Consider the following 19,337-nt stretch of genomic DNA (forward strand, 5'->3'; position numbering starts at 1 on the left):
TTTTCTTGAAATTTAAAATTTCAAGTAAATTAACTTTTTGAATACTCGACGATAAATAAGTTTATAGCGACAAACCTCCCACTATCAATCAAAGGGTTAAACAGTTAAACGCACAACACATTTACTCGCGTACTATGATCAACATAAACCGCGTGACCCATTCAATTGGAATGATTCATTCACCGGGCTACTGCAGACGCGACGGGCGACAGGGCGGCGCGTATCTACCGCGCCTGCCTCCGTCTAAAAGGTTACGCGACCAAAAAATACTATTTTAAGCCTCAAACTCTGCTATGATTAAGGTAAATACCACAAAATTAGCTAACCTACACGTGTGTGCGTTCAAATGAGTTTATTGTGTGTGATTTTAACGTTTCAGGCGCAATATGTAACGATCGCGATTCTTCTGTTCGGTGCAATGCTGGAGACGGCTTCTGTAAGCAAAAGGAGCTACTCCGACCAATCGGTCAAGGGATATGTCACGGAGGTACATGTGATTTCGATTTACATTAACTTAGAAATACACTAACCTGAATCCTCCAGGACATGATTGATCGTTAACAACCTGTTGCTTCTCAAGCACAATTCTTTTTGAATTTGACTCGATACCTGTTTGAAATTGACGAAGAAGATTTCTTTAATATTCGTTGTTGTCAAATATGCATGTAAAGCTGCCGAAGAAGATTCCGTAGAAATTAAATTAAATGAAGGTTCTTCGTAGACGCTATGACGTAAACAAAACAAATGACTGAAGTTAATCGCCTGTAAAACAATGTTTCAGCGCACTTGCTGGTGGAACGAGGTGTGCAAGGAAGAGTTCCAGACGCTCTTCAGATGCAAGTGCCCCTCTTGGTCCTACTGCCGGAGCCCTGGACGGTACTACAACGCCGTCTGCTCCATGACGGAGACGGGCTACATCTGGGACCAACCCAACTCAGACTTTAGACCACAATAACAAGACCTAGATAGACCCAGCTTCCAGAATTTCATTTGCATTATTGGCCCTTACAACGATTCTAATTTGAGACTGAGCCAGAACGGAAATTATGCCTTCTATTTTCGTAATTAGAAGAAGAAAATAGCTCGCCTAATTTCGGAGAAAATACAATGTGATGCGTGTTCGACCAAATTGTTGGAGATTCTTGTTATGTGAGAAATAAACGAATATTTCCTTATACATATTAGATTTTTATTACGTTTACGTCCTTGAGAAAGTATGATGGATCGTTGTTCTTGACCCTACGAGCCAAATCCGCTGCCGAATCGCGCACGCGCGGTGGTCTTGACGTCAAGCAATCAATAGTCAGGGTAGTGCTACGTCGGCAGCAGACATCAACAAACCGCTTAAAAATGTTGCCGATATTATTTTTCCTCCTCGCTTTACGTGGATTTAATTGTGAACCTGAAACGGTTAGGGAAAACTTCGACTACTTCAGTTACGGGCCTGAAGATGATCTTTTGAAAAGTTTAAATTTACACTTGGTGAGTGTTAAAAAAATCGCTGAGTGACTAAACTACTGACCGTACTATTTTTGAATAATAATTTCGTATTTTCAGCCTAAGGAGGAAATAGTGCTAAGACCCCAAGAAGTGAAGGACTGGCCGCAACAGTCCCTGAACGTGGGTCAGATTACGGCGGTTTCTATCAATTCTTTGGGACAGCCGGTCATTTTCCATAGAGCTGAAAGAATATGGGACGAAAGGTAGGTGTCTACTTTTATTATGAAAGATTTTAAAAATTCGACGGCACTTTCCGTAATAATTATCTTTAGATTCTGAAGTTACCCAAATCAGGGTTCGGACGAATTTTGAGAAGAGCCTACCACAGGAGAAATCGGAATATTCAGGAATTTCGAACAACCAAAATTAAGTCATCAATTTACCAATTTGGATACTCAAACTATTATTTTTTCGAAGCCTAATGCATCGGCAGCAAAATGTATATGCCAATCCAAAACCTACATAAATTAGACCCCATAAGGAATGGAATATTGATTAGCCAATGTTTTATTTCAGTACATTCAACGAGTCCAATGTATATCAGAACTTGGACAAAGGACCGATAGTAGAAGACACAATCCTAGTATTGGACCCACATACCGGCTCCGTACTTCACAGCTGGGGGGCCAATGCGTTTTACATGCCTCACGGCCTTACAGTTGACCATCATGACAACGTTTGGGTCACGGATGTGGCTAAACATCAAGTTTTTAAGGTATTTATATAAAATTCTGCACCATTGATCCAATCAAAATGCTAATTTAATAATCATACCTCCTTTTTCCTGGTGGGTATAAAAAGTTAGGCGATTAAGGTATCGCATTTGCGGCGTATCCGGAAACCCTATAAGTGCAATAACCGCCTTACCTATCTTACCTTCAATTCAACCTTATAATATATTTTTTAGTAACATAAGAGGTTCAGGTCCATAATTTAAAATCGCGTAGAATGCCCCCAAACCAAGCTGACTTCTCCGCTTACTAATAAGATCCCAAAGATAGGTTAAAAATACTTTTACAACATAATTAATTCATTTTCTAATACCTATCAGACTGAACTATTGGTTTTATCCTTTCGTCGTAATTCTCATTAATCTTAAAAACTACATCTCTTTCAGTACACCCCGCTGAACCACAAATACCCCACCCTGACGATCGGCGAAGCCTTCACAGCGGGCTACCCCTACCGTCGCCGAGTCCTCCTCTGCATGCCCACATCAGTCGCTGTTGCCACTACGGGCGAAATCTTCGTCGCCGACGGCTATTGCAACAACCAAATCCTCAAATTCAACGCAGCAGGAAAACTTCTACTCGAAATCCCCATGTATTCCGACACGCTTACCTTAAATCTTCCACACAGTGTTACTCTGTTGGAGCATTTAGATATGGTATGTGTCGCTGATAGAGAGAATATGAGGATCGTCTGCCCGAAAGCTGGATTGAAGAGCTACATCAAAATGTTGGACCCAGCTACGATTATTGAAGATCCGACTTTAGGCAGAGTTTTCGCTGTCGCGTCGCATGGAGATACGATTTACGCTGTAAATGGACCTACGTCGCAGAATATTGCTGTAAGAGGATTTACCGTGAACGCTATGACTGGGAATATTTTGGATACTTGGGAACCTACTGCGGTGAGTTTTTTTTTATTAAACCCACTGTCGCGACACTCGCGACTTCTGAGTCTTCTGACAGGCTACCAAAGACTCTGAGGTGTAATGAGTATGCAAATGTAGGTCAAGCGTCAATTTAACCTCATTAGGTATAAAACACAATTTACAGAGGACCTAGTTTTAACGGTGAAATTTTATGTATCGAGTATATCGTCAGGTGACAAGCAAAACTCACTAATTGCCATCACAAGTTCATAGCCACAATGAACCATATTACTACTGAAATTAAGGTTATTTTTGTTTAATTATTTTTTTAGTAATTAGTGACTTTTCCTTGTCACCTGATGATATGAAAGTATTAGTTTAAAGATACATATGTGAATAGCTACCACAAGAAAAATGGGCTAGCTTTAATAAAAAGTACTGGAATTTCTTTGCAAGACATTTAGGCGTAAGATCTACGAATAACAAGTAGATATTCAATATGACCACCCAATTCACCCAATAAACTTACTTTTTAGATTATTACAACTTACTTAATATTTTTTTCTTTCAGGGATTCACTAACCCTCACTCTCTTGCCGTGACCAGAAACGGATCCCATCTCTACGTCACGGAAATCGGACCCAACAAAATATGGAAATTCGAGTTGACCGACGTATACGACAAGTAGGAAAATTACCTTAAAAATTGACATAGTGCTATGCAACATACTTCGTCCTATTTGCTGACATATTCGTGTTGCAGCAGCCATGTTTGCGCAAATAGCGCGAAGTGTGCGGCGGGCATTATATTATTTAACGAAATGCATATAATCAGAATGTTGAAATGAAATGAAATGAAAAGCGCGAATGAGATTCGCTTATGGTTGAGTGCGTTAAGATTCAGATGGAGATCTAGGTAATACTTTTAATTTCTTAAGCTTTTCCTTACAAGGAACTAAAAGCTACGAAGCTCCAAAGCTTACCTACGGCTATTTAGTTCCTAAAACTCCCATTTATCAGTATTATATAACTGTTACTAAATAGAATATAACGCTTGGATCTTTAACTTCTTGTAGTGTTATTCCGTTGAAAATATCCTGCCATATGACTAGATAGCCACCGTTATACCTATTTGTAGAAGATATATCGCGTTTGAACTAGGTTCGACGCTATGCGCACAGAGTTCGATATATATAGACATGACTAAGAGTATTTTATAATGTCTTCGCATAGGTTAAGCTACATAAGGTTCCTTGGGAACATTCCTTTTTCACAATTATACCCTCTTTAGCTGCCTCTTTCTCTGTAGTTTCTATACCTTTTCTATAGCCTATTTCTTCTAAAACTAGAAAGTTTAAAATAAGCTTACAGAAGAAAACTATTTAAACATAATTTTGAAAACAGAGTACTCAACAATGTATAGAGCTATAAACATGTGCTATAAATTTGTTATTCAAATTGTTCTCCAGATTAGTTAAATTAAACGCATTAAATTGTTAACCCTTGCCTAAAACAAAAATAGTAATGAGGTAACAAGTATGTTATGAGATGTCAGAACTTAATTTGAAAATGAAGGGCTGATGGAACTGTTCGGACAAGAGATAATATCTTATAAAACTGACTACAACTAAACTATTTTCAGATTAAGAACAATAAATGTATATTTTATGTACATACATAAATAAGTATTACACGACAACCGCGCTATAAGAACGTCAATTACTGCTATCCAATTTTCTATTACAATCAAATGGTTTAAAGAAGTATTACTTTGTATTTGTACCTACCTACTAGGGATGTCAAGAATATTCGCACCATATGAAGCGAATGTTTTGCGAATGCGAATGTGCAGGTCGTGTCCTGTCTCGTCGACTCGCGTATGGGCAGTGCGCGCAAACTGTTTTCAAGTAATGCATTTTTCCCAGTAGAGTAGACAGCATTTCTCAACCCTATAACATACCGTTCTAAAGTTACATATGTTTTATGTACTTACTTACAGATTTTTCCTAATTAGGAATGATAATAACAACTACATTCGCATTCCCTAACATTCGCATTCGCATCCTGGACATTCGAATTCGCATTCGTATTTGCTAATGTGAAGAATGCGACATCCGTGACATTCCTACTACCTACACAGCGAGGGAGAGAAGAATGCGTCAAACATTATAAAGAAAATCCAGGGAAAATTAAGTTCATTTGCTCTTAGACTTGACACCTCTTCTACAATCAATAGGTAATTCATTGCTAAGATCGAATTCAAAATTCACAAACAGCTTTACAACGTTCTAAAAGTATACTTACACAACATTGTCAGTGTCTTGGAGGTGCAAAAAAATATTTTACAGTACATATGGTGCTACTTTACCGCACTAGTGCGAAAATTTGCATATTAAGTTACTGTGTCGAAAATTTAAAGGGCCATATGTACTGTAAAACGTTGTACGATACATGTGCGAATAGGTAAGGTGCGTTCGGGTAATCCCGGACATCGGGTATGATCGTATTATTTGATTGTACCCTTATTTTGTGGACTTTTTTAAATGCTGGCAACCCCACGTGATGCGCCATTTTATTCTGCTCCCCTCTTCAGTCCGCACTGGTCGCTCCGACCGACGAGTCGCGTGTTATGTGCCGCGAAGTAAAATGCTAGAAGAAATCGTGTGTCCGAAAATACACTCCGCTAGTGTTTTGGCATTATTTGGTAAGTAGTTGCGTTTATTGTTTCTTTTACATAGTACATATTAGTTTTATTAAATTTGTGATATATCTGTATAATTGAAATTGGGCTACGGCTACTGTAGGCTGAGATCCGGTCTTACCCGAGGTAGTGAAAGATCGGATGAAAATTATTTGATCTGAAACTGTCAGGTATTCCCAAACTTTGAATCTACACGGATTATAAGGAAGCTCAATTATGATGTTGATTATTGTGTTATAGTCTGATCATGGAGTCAGGATCAGGATAGTGGAACTTCTCAATGGTTTTCGTATACCTTTTGAGTGTGGGCTTGGAATTTTATTGCTTTTTGTTCTTAAGCTTAAAAATGTATATTTTTATATAAAGAAAAGATTTAGTTCCAAATTATAAGAATAGATGGCGCTGTCATTATTTGGCCGATATGATTTTGGTTTTATGAGATTTCGTTTTGCGTTTCGGAGTTTGAAAGCCTATCCGTGAAAATTAATGTTGGTACGGGCAGTTCACCCGACTGCCCTAACATGAGCGTCTTTCTCTAGGTACACGATTCCATCAACACTAAACAAGAGTATAACTGTGTTATGCATAATTCCTTCTACACTTTATTCTTAAAGATTCACTATAAAAATAAAGAAAGCAAAACCATTTATATAAACCATAAACATTAAACTTGGATTTCAGAAATATTTTTTATAATTGTGTTACAGATTCATCATGCCTACGAAATACATTAGAAGTTCACAGCGAGCTTCATATTCTGAACAAGATTTGAAGACGGCTGTTGAAAGAGTGAGAAGGAAAGAGCTCACTAATGCCGAAGCATCTCGATTATATGGAATACCTACTTCCACACTCAATGTCAGGGTGAAACAAAGGACGGGCCAAATAAGTGATAGCCTTGGTCGACCAACAAGTATACCGCCTGAAATGGAGAAATCATTGGCAGATTGTCTTCGCACTATAGAGAAATGGGGTTGGGGGTTGTCGCGATCAGAAGTATTAGATTTGGTTCAGCAATTTGTAAAGAAGAATGGATTAAATACACCATTTCGCGACGACAGACCGGGTAAAGATTGGTTCATTGGGTTTCGTAAACGGCACGGCTTATCGATTAAGAAAGCACAGCCGGTGGAGTACCTACGTAAAAAAATGACGGACCCTTTTGTGATCAATGAGTATTTTTCACTACTGGGAGACACTTTAACAAAATTGAAACTTGATGACCCCCGGAGAATTTGGAATATAGACGAAACGGCTGTCTGTTTAGATCCGACCAGAACTAAAGTAGTCGGTGGAGTAGGAGCACCCTGTGTGAGGACAACGGCCGGCAGCGGCAGGGAAAATATTACCGTTTTGGCAGCCGTCAATGCAGCCGGTTAAAAATTAAATTTGGACTAAAGGGGAGGATCCAAATATATATATATCTCTTTTAGTATGACATTTAATGAGATAGATATATATTTGGGGCCTCCCCCCCTGGTCCAAATTTGGCCAGACTCTAACAGTAAAGCTGCAAATGCACTTAGAGTAGAAGCAGAGTGGTGCTGCTAATGTTTGAAGTCTTCTAATTTCTATGAGAAAGGTTGTGTACGACAGCGGCCTGTGCATTCCAGGCACCGATTTTAGTACATCCCACTTCGCCCCATGCAGGCTTTCTATGTACGTCTGCAGCTTTTAAAGTAGATATAAGGTATAAAGTTATGGTTAAATCCAAAAATTCAGCGGGTACCTACTTACAGTGGGATCCAGGAGACGTGGTAGTAGTAGTCTGATACTTCTGACAACTTCTACTAGTCTCTTAAACGTTCTCCTAGCTTGATCTTTACAGCTAGTTATTTTGATGATTGATGTTAATAAGAGAGAAGATTTATTAATACGTGTAGGTACATACTTAGTGCAATTTCAAGTTGTTTCTATTTGTCAATTCAAGCTTATCCTGCACTCAAGGTATAAATTATGGTTCGGTTACGCTTGGTTTATTGTTGACAAAATGGTATATTTTACCTAATTATTTCGATTTAGAATGTTTATTATTATAAATAAGTAAAACTCCAATCGTGTTCAATTATTTCGACTGAAATCAAACTAGTAAACTTAAAGAAGCCAAAAAAACTGCGTGTACCAAATAAAATTGATCTCTAAGTAAGATATTAGGTATATCTAATTCTAATTACTTAGGTACACACATTTTGAGTTTTCTGACATTTGTATTAAAAGTATATAATGAATGTTGAGTAAAACTCGAGACTGATTTACAATGGTTGTATTTATTTTAGTTTTAGTAAAAAACACTTTCCTGATTTTCTTAGCGCTTGTAGATACGGCTATTGACCCAACACTTGTAGGTCGTTGACCCCACGATAAAAAGTTTGAGATCCACAATTTCTGTGTTTTTGGGTGGTTCGGGTAAGATCGGACGGAAAAAGTCGAAAAAAATATAATAGCTCCGGAAACTTTTGTTTCCTATACTTTTGTACTAATCTACTATATTATGTTTGTCAGCGGATAAAGTCGGATTATTCTCTATAATGAACTCTCTACTAGCAGTAATAGAATCGATTTTACAGACCCGTCCGTTCTTACACCACCACGTAAAAATTCACAGAGGCCGAAAAATTTTTTTTTTCATTTTTAAACACTCATTACACATTTACCTGCACGTGTAGGGATTTAATAAAATTACACGCAGTAGATTAGTTCTTTCTCTTTATTTTGATATATGAATCAGGCTCGTAGCGTATACACAAGCTGAGAAAATAAAATTCTATCAGCATCAACAAAAAACACCTAAAATTGTCCGAAACTTACCCGAACGCACCTTAATTAGCAACTCGTTTCGATTTAAAACACTCCCTTCGGTTGTGTTTTAATATCGCCACTCGTTTTGAATTGCCTATTTTTCGCACTTGTATCGTAATGTACTATTATACAATCGTGATATAATAGAGAGCTTTTCAGTCGAGTACCGTGTTTAGGCAACGACCCTTGCTGAGTTGGCTAAGTAAGGTACGAGATTGAAAAGCTTGATTATATCACTATTGTATACAATACTTTTTCCACTTGTCATCTAAAAATAATACTTTTTTTACTATAAAACCTAAATAATTAATGGAAATTGATTGACTCAACACAAATGAAGTACAGACATAAACACGCGAAGCCCCCGCCCGCCGGTTTCCCGTTTAGTCTTTTCTATGGGAGCACGGCGGCACGTGATTGATCTTTTTTTTTAGTTGACTACAGAGTATCGAAATGAATATTATAGTTGAGAAGGGAGCCCATGCGTGAAAAGTAAGCAATTATAATTTGGTAAGTATACGAAATCTTAATTCAATCATTACAGTTGACGACTAAAAAAATATATTTTTAAAACGTTTGCTTGTAAAAGTGTTTGTGAAGTCGACTGCGCGCATTGGATTGAGAAAGTCAATTATCTCTTAATATCGTTGTAAATGGGATTGTCATGGTTTATCCTCTGGACTCCATATTAGTTGGCCTTGGCTTCGACTAGGTGTCATATAGGTATATAGGTTGGTATATCCAACACCTCGCCGAGTCAAGGTCTTATTTAATGGCGTTCGGCCCCTATCGGAATATTTGCTAGTGCGTCGTAAGCACGCAATCTGGAGAGCCAATATGACCAAAGTACATAGTGTAGTACTAACTGGTAGAAGCTTAAAAGTTGAAATGGCGTAAACTTGTGAACCTAACAGTTTATGCAGTGCTCTAAGATGTCGCAATAAAAATGTGTAATGACGAAAATTAAAGTTTGTATTCGATACAATACCTACCTAGTATGTTCTTGACTACACTAAAAGCTTTTATTTTATATCTATACTTAAAATGAATACTTCCCCTCTTTTTCTTGAATTAAATTTAAAGAACAATGGACCAAATTTGGATTTGGTATTATATTGGTGTAACCACATTTTTGACATATACTTATAAAAATCTCAAAGTTGCGTAGGTTTTAAATTAAAACAATGTAATAAATTGGGAAAATGATGGCGTTTTTTATTTCAAACTTAAACCCCGTGGAAATATAATCTAATTAAGAATTTATGATATTTCGTAAAACGTTAGAATTACATTTATTTTCAATATATTTATTTACAAGTCATGTCTTAATTTATAATAATTTAAACGATTTGATAATATAAGTAATACATATAAAGTGGAGTTGATTTACTTACATCCATTTATTTACAGTTCTACTCTTCGTTTCTTCATAACTTTCATGAATAAGACCATATCTGTAAAAAAATCAGAAGGCACGTACTTAAATATAACGGTCTCAAATAAAGTCGATCCTATAACGTCAACTTTTTGTATTATTTCTTGAACATAATTTTTAAGACTAAAGAATATAGATTGACGATGAGGCTTAAATTGAAATGAGATGTTTTTCAATCTTGCCCGTTAAATGGTTAAGTCAATGCCTTCCTGGTAACATTAACTATTAAAAAAAATCTTAATCATCCTTTACTCTTTGAGCGCCAGATCAGATGTAAGTATACAAAAATGTTACCTCACGCCAAAACCAAAGGCCCAAGTTAGCCAATAGGTGTTAAACGCCAAAGCACTTAAAATACTCCTTGCCGCAATGTAGTCACATACAGTGTTGGCCGAACGACTGTAACCGTCCGTTACGGTCACGGTTCAATTTATAATAGTTAATGGCCAATAATTTTTTATTGCATTAACGTTTCAGCCAACACTGGTCACATACCTACTCACGATGACGTTTAGGCGTGCTTGGCGTCAAAATGCTTCAAAGATGTACAAAAAGAAGTATGAAGGGGACATTACAAGTTATTCCTCTAGAGTTATAGCGGTTATATCAATGTCCACAATGATAAAATAAGACTAAAAGTTTTTGACAATTTTTTTTTATCACAAACTGTACTTGCGTTTAAACAGGCAATTAATTCTCATCGAGACAATTCTAAGAACCCCAAGCATAATTAGTTTATGTTGTTTTATCACATAGTTCCCCTGGCCACCTCCTGTCTCCATCGTCAGATCAACTCCATGTCATCATACTTAATATTGCATTGTCATCTGATTTCCATATGTATGCAGAATTTCAGCTTAATCGGAAATCGGGAAGTAGGTCAAATTTAGCTTCCAAGATTTGGCACACACACACATACATACATACTAACAGCACGGATAAGATAGTCGTCTAAAACAGCGTAATAAAACGATGTCTGTCCCTTTCAATCCCGCGGTGTTAAAAAAGGTGACGGTTATTTTATCACGTGGATTAAACCATCCATAATACGCCTTCAGGGCAAGTTAAATAAAAGCTTGTAAAATATAGTAGCAGTAAAAAACCAGTCGTTATATCACAAATACTAAAATGACAGTTCCAATGGCCGATTTATCAGACATTCATTCTGATTTTGCATCAATTTTGTAGTATTGTATACTCACTAATAAATATGCAGGTGACTATAGCGAGCATGATCCAGAGCCAGCACTTCCAGGCGTTCCTGCTGTGCTCCTGCAGCCTTTCTGACTCCACTTTCAACGAGTCCACGTTACGGTCCGTCATTTCTGATGATTTCTTCAATGCCTTTAAATTAAAATATGTAGGTGTGAGATCGATAACAACAAAATCTAGCGACCTTAACCAAGGAAAAGTTATGGCGAAGTTCTGGCGGTTCCGCGGCCGGTTCCCTTTCACCGCGAGGTTACGTAGTAAAATAAAAAATAACAATAAAAAATTAAATAAATAAAAATAATTTATTTCAGGTATACCAACCCATAAGACACATTACAAAATGCAACTCAAATATAAAAAAAAAATACTAAAAATAGATTAAATAACAAAGGACCATGGGCAACTTTGTATGGAGCCTGGACCCAACGCCAACAGAAATGAGAGTAAGGTCATTAGATAGGTATTTCTATGCACTTCATTTTGTTCTATGGGCACCAAGCGGAATTCCATTGCAGAACTGAGATATTGGTATTTTAGCCAAAATGTCGTCACCCTTATTACCTAGGCAATAGAGTCCAAGTAAGTAAATTAATTACTGCAGGGTAGATGTTCGCGCACCGCCGGGCGAGCACACTGAATGATTTGCCGCGCTGGCCCGGCAGTGGACTATATTGCCTAGGTAATAAGGGTGACGACATTTTGACTAAAATACCAATATCTCAGTTCTGCAATGGAATTTCGCTTGGTGCCCATAGAACGAAATGAAGTACATAGAAATACCTATCTAATGACCTTACTCTCAACTCTGTTGGTATTGGGGCCATTTTGACGCATAGTCCTTTAGCAGCTACAAACATAATAAATGATTACAAAAATAATTTAAATAAAATAATTATTAGCGGCACTAGGTAGAAATCATCACTTTGTTTGGCCAGTGATGATTTCTACCCAGTGTTTTGTTATGGGGCAGTTCAAACGCTCAGCGAACATGCTCAGGATGGTGTTGGAGCACCCGCGTACTCTGTTCAGCAGTGACGCTACTCTCTTCCTTCTGACGGCGTGAAAGCCATCAGTGCGCACCTCTGCGAACATAGCCGACGCACTGCAGCGTCGTGGCAGCTTCATCAGCATCCTGAATATGTTATTATATATTATGGAACCCTGTGCGCTGCGTATGACTCACCCACAAGCTGCTGGTGTAGGTTTGGCAATAAACCCTAAATAATGTGATTTTTACTTCCTTCATACACCGAGCGAACCTGCGGGCAATGTTACCTCGCACAGACAAGGCCCTCCTCTCCCTCTCTATATCCGCATTGTCTCGCAAGTCCGGCGTGACTATATGCCCTAGATATTTAAACTGGTCCGCTACCTTTAGTGGAACGCCGCCCAACATTACCGGAGGCACAACTGTCGGGTTATATTTATTCGATTTAAATATCATAACTTCACTCTTTTTAGAGTTGTACCTCAAGCCATGTTGCTCGGCATAGTTCTCACATTTGCTAACCAGTTGCCTAATTGCGGTGATGGAGGGACCCAGCAGCACCATGTCATCAGCATAGCTAATAACATGGTGCTGCTGGGTCCCTGGGTATGGGTAATACATTGAAGTTCTAGTTTAGGATTTAGATAATATTTTATAATATAAGTTAAATTATATAACTGCTATTAAGGTGTATGTGATATAACTACCATTAAGGTGTATGTCAATGATCCCTTAGTTGCCTGATAAGAATTATTTATTATTATTATTTTATTTAATATTAGCACTAACAGATAAACCTTACATATAGCGCAACCTTACATACAGAATAGCGCATTTTGATACATTTGCGTAAGGTATGTCATTATACAAGAGTTTCGTGTGATTTTTCACGAGCTTTTTAGTGAGTGGCATTCAAAGGTGTAGTATAAACTTTATACATATATTGCATTATGGAATGTATGGACATTTAATGCATCCACCAAAGGACAACATTTACCTCTGTATCGTTTTTTATGATGGTGCTGGCGATCTGCGACTGCTCCTTTAGACTCTTGGTCAGCAGGACCATGTTCTCGGCCACCTTCTCCTGCATGTTCTGGTGGTATTTGAGCAGCGAATCCATGTCTTCCTGGCTGCTACTCGTGCTTGTGAAGTTGGGAGCTTTAATGATGTTCCGTTTGCGGAGAGTGTCGTCACTGTCTTCTAGAAATGGTATGAAAGTTGATGAACTAACAAAAGTATACAATGACATAATCATTGATTAATTATTAACCCTTTTCTAGGTCGCACCAATCTACAAGGTTTCGGATGGATCATGTAATCTGAAACATGTAATCTGTTATGAACTGTTATATAGATTTGAACCTTAATACTATCATGATAATTTGCTTTTTAAATGACATTGTTGCTTTGCCAAGTCCCTCACACCTAATTAGGGTCTAAGGTATAAAAATTATTTAAATTATTTCAAAAAACTGATACCATACATTTACAAGCAAAGTGTAAATGTTTGAAATGCAGAAATACTAACCTAGTCCAAAAAGCTCAGACCTCAATTCATTGCCATACTTGGCAACTGTCTTCTGGTGTATTTCCTGTGCCGCCTCATCGGTGCATAGTGTGGCAGCACCGTGAGATAGCAACTGAACTGCTTCCAACTAAAATGAAAAAATGACTAATGTTGTTAAACAAAAACAATACTTTATGTAATAAATATTTTTGCCTCTTAACTAAGATAGTTAGTAACACAATTAGAAATTTTATTCAGGGACCATAACTTTATATCCGCAATGCAGGCTCCATCCGGTGAACTGAAGATCAGCCACGTACCCTCACAAAACAATACAGCGGTAAAATGTACAACAAGCTTCATCAATGTCATGTCATAGGTAACTTAAGTGAGGTTGTGATTTACTTTATATTGATTTGAGAAGGTACATATTCATTTTTTTAACTTCCCATTGGCACATATATCTCCTCAAGGTGTTTCCTGGTGATGGATTTTATAATGTCAACATATTCTAATTTTTTACTTTTTTCATACATTTATTAAACAAGGTACAAGGTGGTTCTCTATAGATTTGGGACTTATTTAGTTAAAATATATAATTTTTACTTACTGAACATAATACAGATTGTTTTCATGCAATTATTTAACCCCCAATTTCATAACAGTCAACTATATTTAATAACTATTATCTCTTGACCCATTGACTTACTAGGGTTGCTGAAGATAGGAAGGAAGGTGTGTGAGCTTGTGAAGGCCCACTGCAACCCTGGGGTGCCTTAGGACAACAACCACAACAACATCTCTTAACATTTTCAATTGGAAATTGTTAGAGGAGGCCTATGTTAAGAGGCAATCTGAGCTTCGGGACATATTATAACAAAGAAGAACATGTCTAGTATTCATACTCAACTGAGAAGTTCAGAATCAAAAGGCTTATTATTAACTAAACATCTAGTGGATTTCAATTATTTATAAAAAAAAATAGTGAAAAGCCAAAAGTTTTGATTTTCAAATGAGACCAACTTACCTTTTCTGTTGGACTATTTAATGTAGCTGTTTGTATTAAACCTTTCAAGAAACCAGCTCTTTTTGTGTATTCTATGAGGATATCTTTAGAAGGCTTTCTGTAAAAAAAATATTAATATTATTTATTTATTGAAGTCATATCTGCCACTTCAAAATATTCTAAAATCCTAGAATAAATAGGATGGTACTGTGGTTAACCAAGGGTCTAATACCATACAGCCTAAGAACCGTTAAGTTTCTGGCAGTGTCTGGTCTTGTACAAAATATAAAACAGATTTACTTACTCTGGCCCTGTCCTAAGTTCAGTCAACATCTCATCCAATGAATCAACGTATTTCTTAAGCCTCCAGTTGCCTTCAATAGCCTCCTGCTTTGCAATCAGCTCACATCTGTTTAAAAGTAGCCGCACATTCATTTCTAATCTGGACTTTTTTGGCGCAGTTGGTTGTGAGGGAGTCGTTCTTAATTTTTCGACCGCCATTATTAGCTGCAGCCTTAAGGTGAGGTGACTTGTTTCAGCTAAATTGTTGAAAATGCACTAGTACTAAATAGCAAATCAACGACCCAATAAAAACGCTAATTGATTTCAAATTCTAAACCAAAAGTGGAGTAGAATATGAGAATGAGATTGAGGATGAGGAATTGAGGACTCAAAACAAAACGTCAGTTACACGTCAAAAATGTCACTGTCATCTAATTATTTCTTTCTACGCATATTTCTTTTACCTCCCGTTCCTTTTCATCATAATAAATTACGTTGCAAATTCTATTTGAAACGAAACGACAAACTCTTTTTAAGGTGCCGTAGCTTTAGAAAGCGGAGTTTTTGAAAAATCGTACCGCTTCTTTAGAACACAATACGTTTGTCAAAAATGTAATTGACAATCTTAAGGATTTTTTTTCTACGGACTTCATCGATTCGAATCCAGATGTTTTGACTTCGGAGCAAAGAATATAATACTCACTAGGAGCTTCGGAGTCGCTTTATAGAGCTTACCGCTCTGGCAAAAACCTTGCACAATGTGCATATTATTTTGTGCAGACTAGCCGTCTCCAGTTACTAAATGATCTAAGTCTAAAACGCACTTTAGAATAGAAATATGAAAATCGCTTCTAAAAATGGGCATTTTGTTTTTGAAAGAACTTATTGAATACTTTTTTTTGTTAAAACTTACAAGTTCAAATTTATAAACATGATATCTGCGGTCCCGAGGATGTACACCTATCTCGCTCACGCTGAGTGATCGACACGAAGCTACGGGGCCTTAAAGCATATGAAAATGCTCAATAACTTTACATACATGTTGCAAATAAATCAGTCTATAAATCTTTGCTATGGTTTAACCATTTGAATTGTGTTTTCAATAACAATTGCGACATAATGATGCGGGATACTTCTGCACGGAAGAGGTTACTGTGAAAATCGAAATCAGTCTATATACCTCTCATTCGCTCTTACTTACATTGGGTATTATTAAAAGGATAATGATTTACATAGGCAATGAAGCCTGTGCTACCAGTTTACTGTTTCTTTTCAAATCAAAACAACCTAGACACAATAGGGAATCAAAGAAACAAAATAATATTACCGCAAATCATTTAATGGACCAGTAAAAGAGCTCTTATAACAAAAGATATAATTAAGATTTAGCAGGCTGCTTCTTAGCCGCTTCGGCTTCAGCTTCACTCTTCTCAAAGGCAGTAATGAGCGCCTCTACTTCAGTGTTTGTCAGCACTCTGATCACCGTCTTATTGTCTTGGCGGGTTAATGTTGCCATCTCAACTGAAATAATGAGACCAAATTGCATTCATTATCCTTCTTTTAAAGTAAAATATTTATAGCTTCTTGCATCTAATGATGGTCTCTATGACAGTTCATTTCTATACGAGACCATAAGTGACCATTGACCGCAGCAGGCAAAACGTCCCACCTTGTCCCTTGCCATAAGGATGAGATTTGCTTGTATCTTTATACGAATAAAGGCGTCCTTTTGGGCAAGTGACAAAGTAGGATGTTTTGCCAGCTGTGGTCACTTTTTGTGTTGGGATTTAAACTAGAATAAGGAGGTCCTCATATGGGATGCAAGTCAGATCAAAGCTATGCATAAATATAGCAATGTTCTGCTTGTAGCCAGGAGACGTGAATATCTGCATGTAATGTGAAGCCTGGCTCAAAGGAGTAAGAGTGCACTTCACATGCTTAGCCACATAAATACATACATTGGCAGCTTACAATCTCCAAAAATCAATTAAAATTAAATAAATCATATTTTACCTTTCTCTGGAGTCAGCTTGGTCATGTCAAGGGTTTTGCTCAGAACTTTAATTGCAAGGGCTTCCGCCTCGGCCAGTGTGGTCTCGTTCTCCTTGTACTCCTGCTTCAAGCTGGATACTGCAGCCTGGGTTAAAAATATTTATTTGGTTTTATTAATCAACTTTTAGAGCCACCCCACACTAGCATTTTTTGAGTTTCAGCATCTTGTCAGCCCTATGGAAAATGGTGGCGCTGCGCAGTTGCGTCAATGTTGCATTGAGCAGCAGCCACAGAGTAGACGCTAGTGTGGGGTGGCCCATATACTTACTAAAAATACCTTTTCAAATGATAAATAGGTGTACGGGCCAGACCATTGCAATCAAGAGTACATACTTTTGAACCATTCAGCCACAATAGGCCTGAATATATTTAAAGATGTTAGTGTTACTTTTCTTCTAGCTTGTTACTTGTAATAGATTTAGAAGTCTTCTTTGAACTCCTTTCATTAAAAACAAAGTTTTGCTTCTGTTAAGGTTTCTTAAAATAATCCTTTGGTAGTTTGTTGCTGTGTTATTAGTGAATGTAAGAAAAAACAACTCACAGCACTGTTGCTACCAATGCAGGTAGCCTTCCATCCTCCATAGTTGCCACTGGGGTCTGACTGGTAGAGCTGGTAGCCGTAGTGCTTGTCCCAACCCATGTACAGGATAGAAACACCAAAAGGCCTTTTACCTGGAATTAAAGTTCATTTTAGCATGGAATATAGATGTTTGAAGAGCAGCTAGAAATAGAACATTGTAATGGAAACCAGTGAAAGCCGGACACCAAGAACACTGAAACATTATCATGAGCTTTGATCAAATCTTGAGCAATAATTTATTAGGAAATAAATATAAGTACTGCTAAAAATAGTTAGAAATAGTCATGAAATAAGACTTAAATGATTTTGAAGTTCCAAAATTTCCAAATGACTCCTACTTATATATTTTACACCTAACTTAACCTACAGGCTGCCAGATAGAAACATTCAACCACAATTTTATTAATACTTAATATATTTTTGATAAAAGAGCGAAATCTTACCTCCATACTGTGTGTAAGCTTGCTTAACATCACACAACCAAGACACTAGCTGTTCACAAGGAATAGATTCACCATACTGCAGCAGGTACCTCTGGGCAATCAGCCTCAGCTCATTAGTAAGCACATTAGCGTCAGACGTGATCCCCGCGACTGAACAGACCATGTCATCATTCAGCTTGTAGATTTTCTCAGAGAAAAATACTTCATCGAGAAGTTTGTTCGTGTTTCTACGCTCCGCGGCTAGTAGAATGCCGTCTGTTGCTAAAATGCCCAGTGATGTGCCAGCATGACTGATGGCTTCCATGGCATACTCGACCTGGTAGAGCCGACCTGTGAAAATAAAACAGTGTCCAAAAGTACTGGATTTATGCTTATTATGATTAGACTGAATGACTAGTAATACTTACCCTCCGGCGAGAATATTGTGGTACGTGTATCATAACGACGGGCCTGTAAATAAAGCCGAAATAAGTGTTTATAGCAGGAATGACCAAGCAAGTTGTTTGTGGTAACCTAACACAAATCGTGAAATACGGGTTTTGTGACTTACCATCTTTGTGAATTATACTGAATAATCACTGAATTTGATTTAGTTAACTATCGCAAGTCTAATAAACTAATTTATAGTAAAAATCTTGCTTTTCAGCAAACAGTATTCTTTTACCGGACGATGACAGCTAACATTTCATGTTTTTTTTAAAGCTTGATGTCACATTTTAATAACAACTGTAAACATACAGCCACTTAAATATATTTGTTTTAATTTTATTGAAATATTTTGTGTTAAGTTCAGTATAAAGCAGCAGAAAAAAGGGAAGCATATAAAATATTAAATTATATTGGTTTAATTGGTTAAGGTTTTGGTAAGGTTTTAGTGGTATTGCCATCTCTTATCAGGTAGTAAAACAATTAAGATATAAGTATACGCTAAACGCATAATAGATGGCGTTAATATCTAAAATAACTTAAGAAATTTTTCAGTCAACTGCAGAGATGACTGACCACCTTGCATATAATTTTATTTGCATGCTCAATTTTATTATCTCTGCAGCTGACTGTAGGTATATTTCAGAGGGCCTACCGCGAACCACGTTCGACGTGTTGCCTACCTATCACACTTACGCACGAATTTACAAGTGCGACATTGAGGCAACACGTCGAACGTGGTTCGCGGTAGGCCCTCAGGTTTCAGGTTTTTTTTTTCAATATAAGTAGTAAGTACTACTTACTACT

At 37.2% G+C, this 19,337-nt stretch overlaps 4 protein-coding genes across 5 annotated transcripts; 2 read left to right on the plus strand and 2 right to left on the minus strand.

The window, feature by feature from the left end:
• Positions 1–155: 155 nt before the first annotated feature.
• LOC133527520 (uncharacterized) lies at positions 156–1,179 on the plus strand. Its single transcript, XM_061864566.1, has 3 exons — positions 156–302; positions 380–487; positions 782–1,179. Exons 1-3 carry the CDS (start codon positions 294–296, stop codon positions 953–955), a joined length of 291 nt encoding a protein of 96 aa, XP_061720550.1. The 5' UTR covers positions 156–293; the 3' UTR covers positions 956–1,179.
• Positions 1,180–1,283: 104 nt separating this feature from the next.
• Positions 1,284–4,859, plus strand: LOC133527513 (peptidyl-alpha-hydroxyglycine alpha-amidating lyase 2-like). The gene is made up of 5 exons (XM_061864553.1): positions 1,284–1,482; positions 1,558–1,703; positions 2,017–2,215; positions 2,618–3,133; positions 3,669–4,859. The coding sequence occupies exons 1-5, from the start codon at positions 1,351–1,353 to the stop codon at positions 3,783–3,785; spliced, it is 1,110 nt and encodes a 369-aa protein (XP_061720537.1). The 5' UTR covers positions 1,284–1,350; the 3' UTR covers positions 3,786–4,859.
• A 4,927-nt stretch (positions 4,860–9,786) lies between these two features.
• LOC133527518 (vesicle transport protein USE1) lies at positions 9,787–15,494 on the minus strand. Of its 2 annotated transcripts, none has more exons than XM_061864564.1 (6): positions 15,052–15,494; positions 14,769–14,865; positions 13,763–13,889; positions 13,229–13,431; positions 11,234–11,375; positions 9,787–10,050 (listed from the first exon to the last, which is right to left on the minus strand). In XM_061864564.1, exons 1-6 carry the CDS (start codon positions 15,246–15,248, stop codon positions 10,001–10,003), a joined length of 816 nt encoding a protein of 271 aa, XP_061720548.1. In that variant the 5' UTR covers positions 15,249–15,494; the 3' UTR covers positions 9,787–10,000. The 2 variants fall into 2 exon arrangements, with proteins under 2 accessions (XP_061720548.1, XP_061720547.1); XM_061864563.1 differs by having other exon boundaries at positions 13,229–13,434; positions 15,052–15,467.
• An 856-nt stretch (positions 15,495–16,350) lies between these two features.
• LOC133527432 (proteasome subunit alpha type-4) lies at positions 16,351–18,810 on the minus strand. Its single transcript, XM_061864443.1, has 6 exons — positions 18,655–18,810; positions 18,512–18,554; positions 18,105–18,434; positions 17,623–17,753; positions 17,043–17,166; positions 16,351–16,550 (listed from the first exon to the last, which is right to left on the minus strand). Exons 1-6 carry the CDS (start codon positions 18,655–18,657, stop codon positions 16,408–16,410), a joined length of 774 nt encoding a protein of 257 aa, XP_061720427.1. The 5' UTR covers positions 18,658–18,810; the 3' UTR covers positions 16,351–16,407.
• Positions 18,811–19,337: the final 527 nt, after the last annotated feature.

The sequence above is a fragment of the Cydia pomonella genome, chromosome 18 (assembly GCF_033807575.1).
Source record: "Cydia pomonella isolate Wapato2018A chromosome 18, ilCydPomo1, whole genome shotgun sequence".
Lineage (NCBI taxonomy): Eukaryota > Metazoa > Arthropoda > Insecta > Lepidoptera > Tortricidae > Cydia > Cydia pomonella.

Excerpts from the sequence above, each read along its gene's own strand:
- LOC133527520 (XM_061864566.1), top strand. Across the intron at positions 488-781 it reads TCAAGGGATATGTCACGGAG|CGCACTTGCTGGTGGAACGA; the intron begins GTACATGTGATT and ends ACAATGTTTCAG.
- LOC133527513 (XM_061864553.1), top strand. The coding sequence starts at position 1,351 with ATGTTGCCGATATTATTTTTCCTCCTCGCTTTACGTGGATTTAATTGT. Across the intron at positions 1,704-2,016 it reads GAAAGAATATGGGACGAAAG|TACATTCAACGAGTCCAATG; the intron begins GTAGGTGTCTAC and ends GTTTTATTTCAG. Across the intron at positions 2,216-2,617 it reads CTAAACATCAAGTTTTTAAG|TACACCCCGCTGAACCACAA; the intron begins GTATTTATATAA and ends CATCTCTTTCAG.
- LOC133527518 (XM_061864563.1), bottom strand. The coding sequence starts at position 15,248 with ATGGCGGTCGAAAAATTAAGAACGACTCCCTCACAACCAACTGCGCCA. Across the intron at positions 14,866-15,051 it reads GAACTTAGGACAGGGCCAGA|AAAGCCTTCTAAAGATATCC; the intron begins GTAAGTAAATCT and ends TTTTTTTTACAG. Across the intron at positions 11,376-13,228 it reads TCATAAAAAACGATACAGAG|GCATTGAAGAAATCATCAGA; the intron begins GTAAATGTTGTC and ends TTTAATTTAAAG.
- LOC133527432 (XM_061864443.1), bottom strand. Across the intron at positions 17,754-18,104 it reads AGCTTACACACAGTATGGAG|GTAAAAGGCCTTTTGGTGTT; the intron begins GTAAGATTTCGC and ends CTTTAATTCCAG. Across the intron at positions 17,167-17,622 it reads GCATTGGTAGCAACAGTGCT|GCTGCAGTATCCAGCTTGAA; the intron begins GTGAGTTGTTTT and ends TTTTTAACCCAG.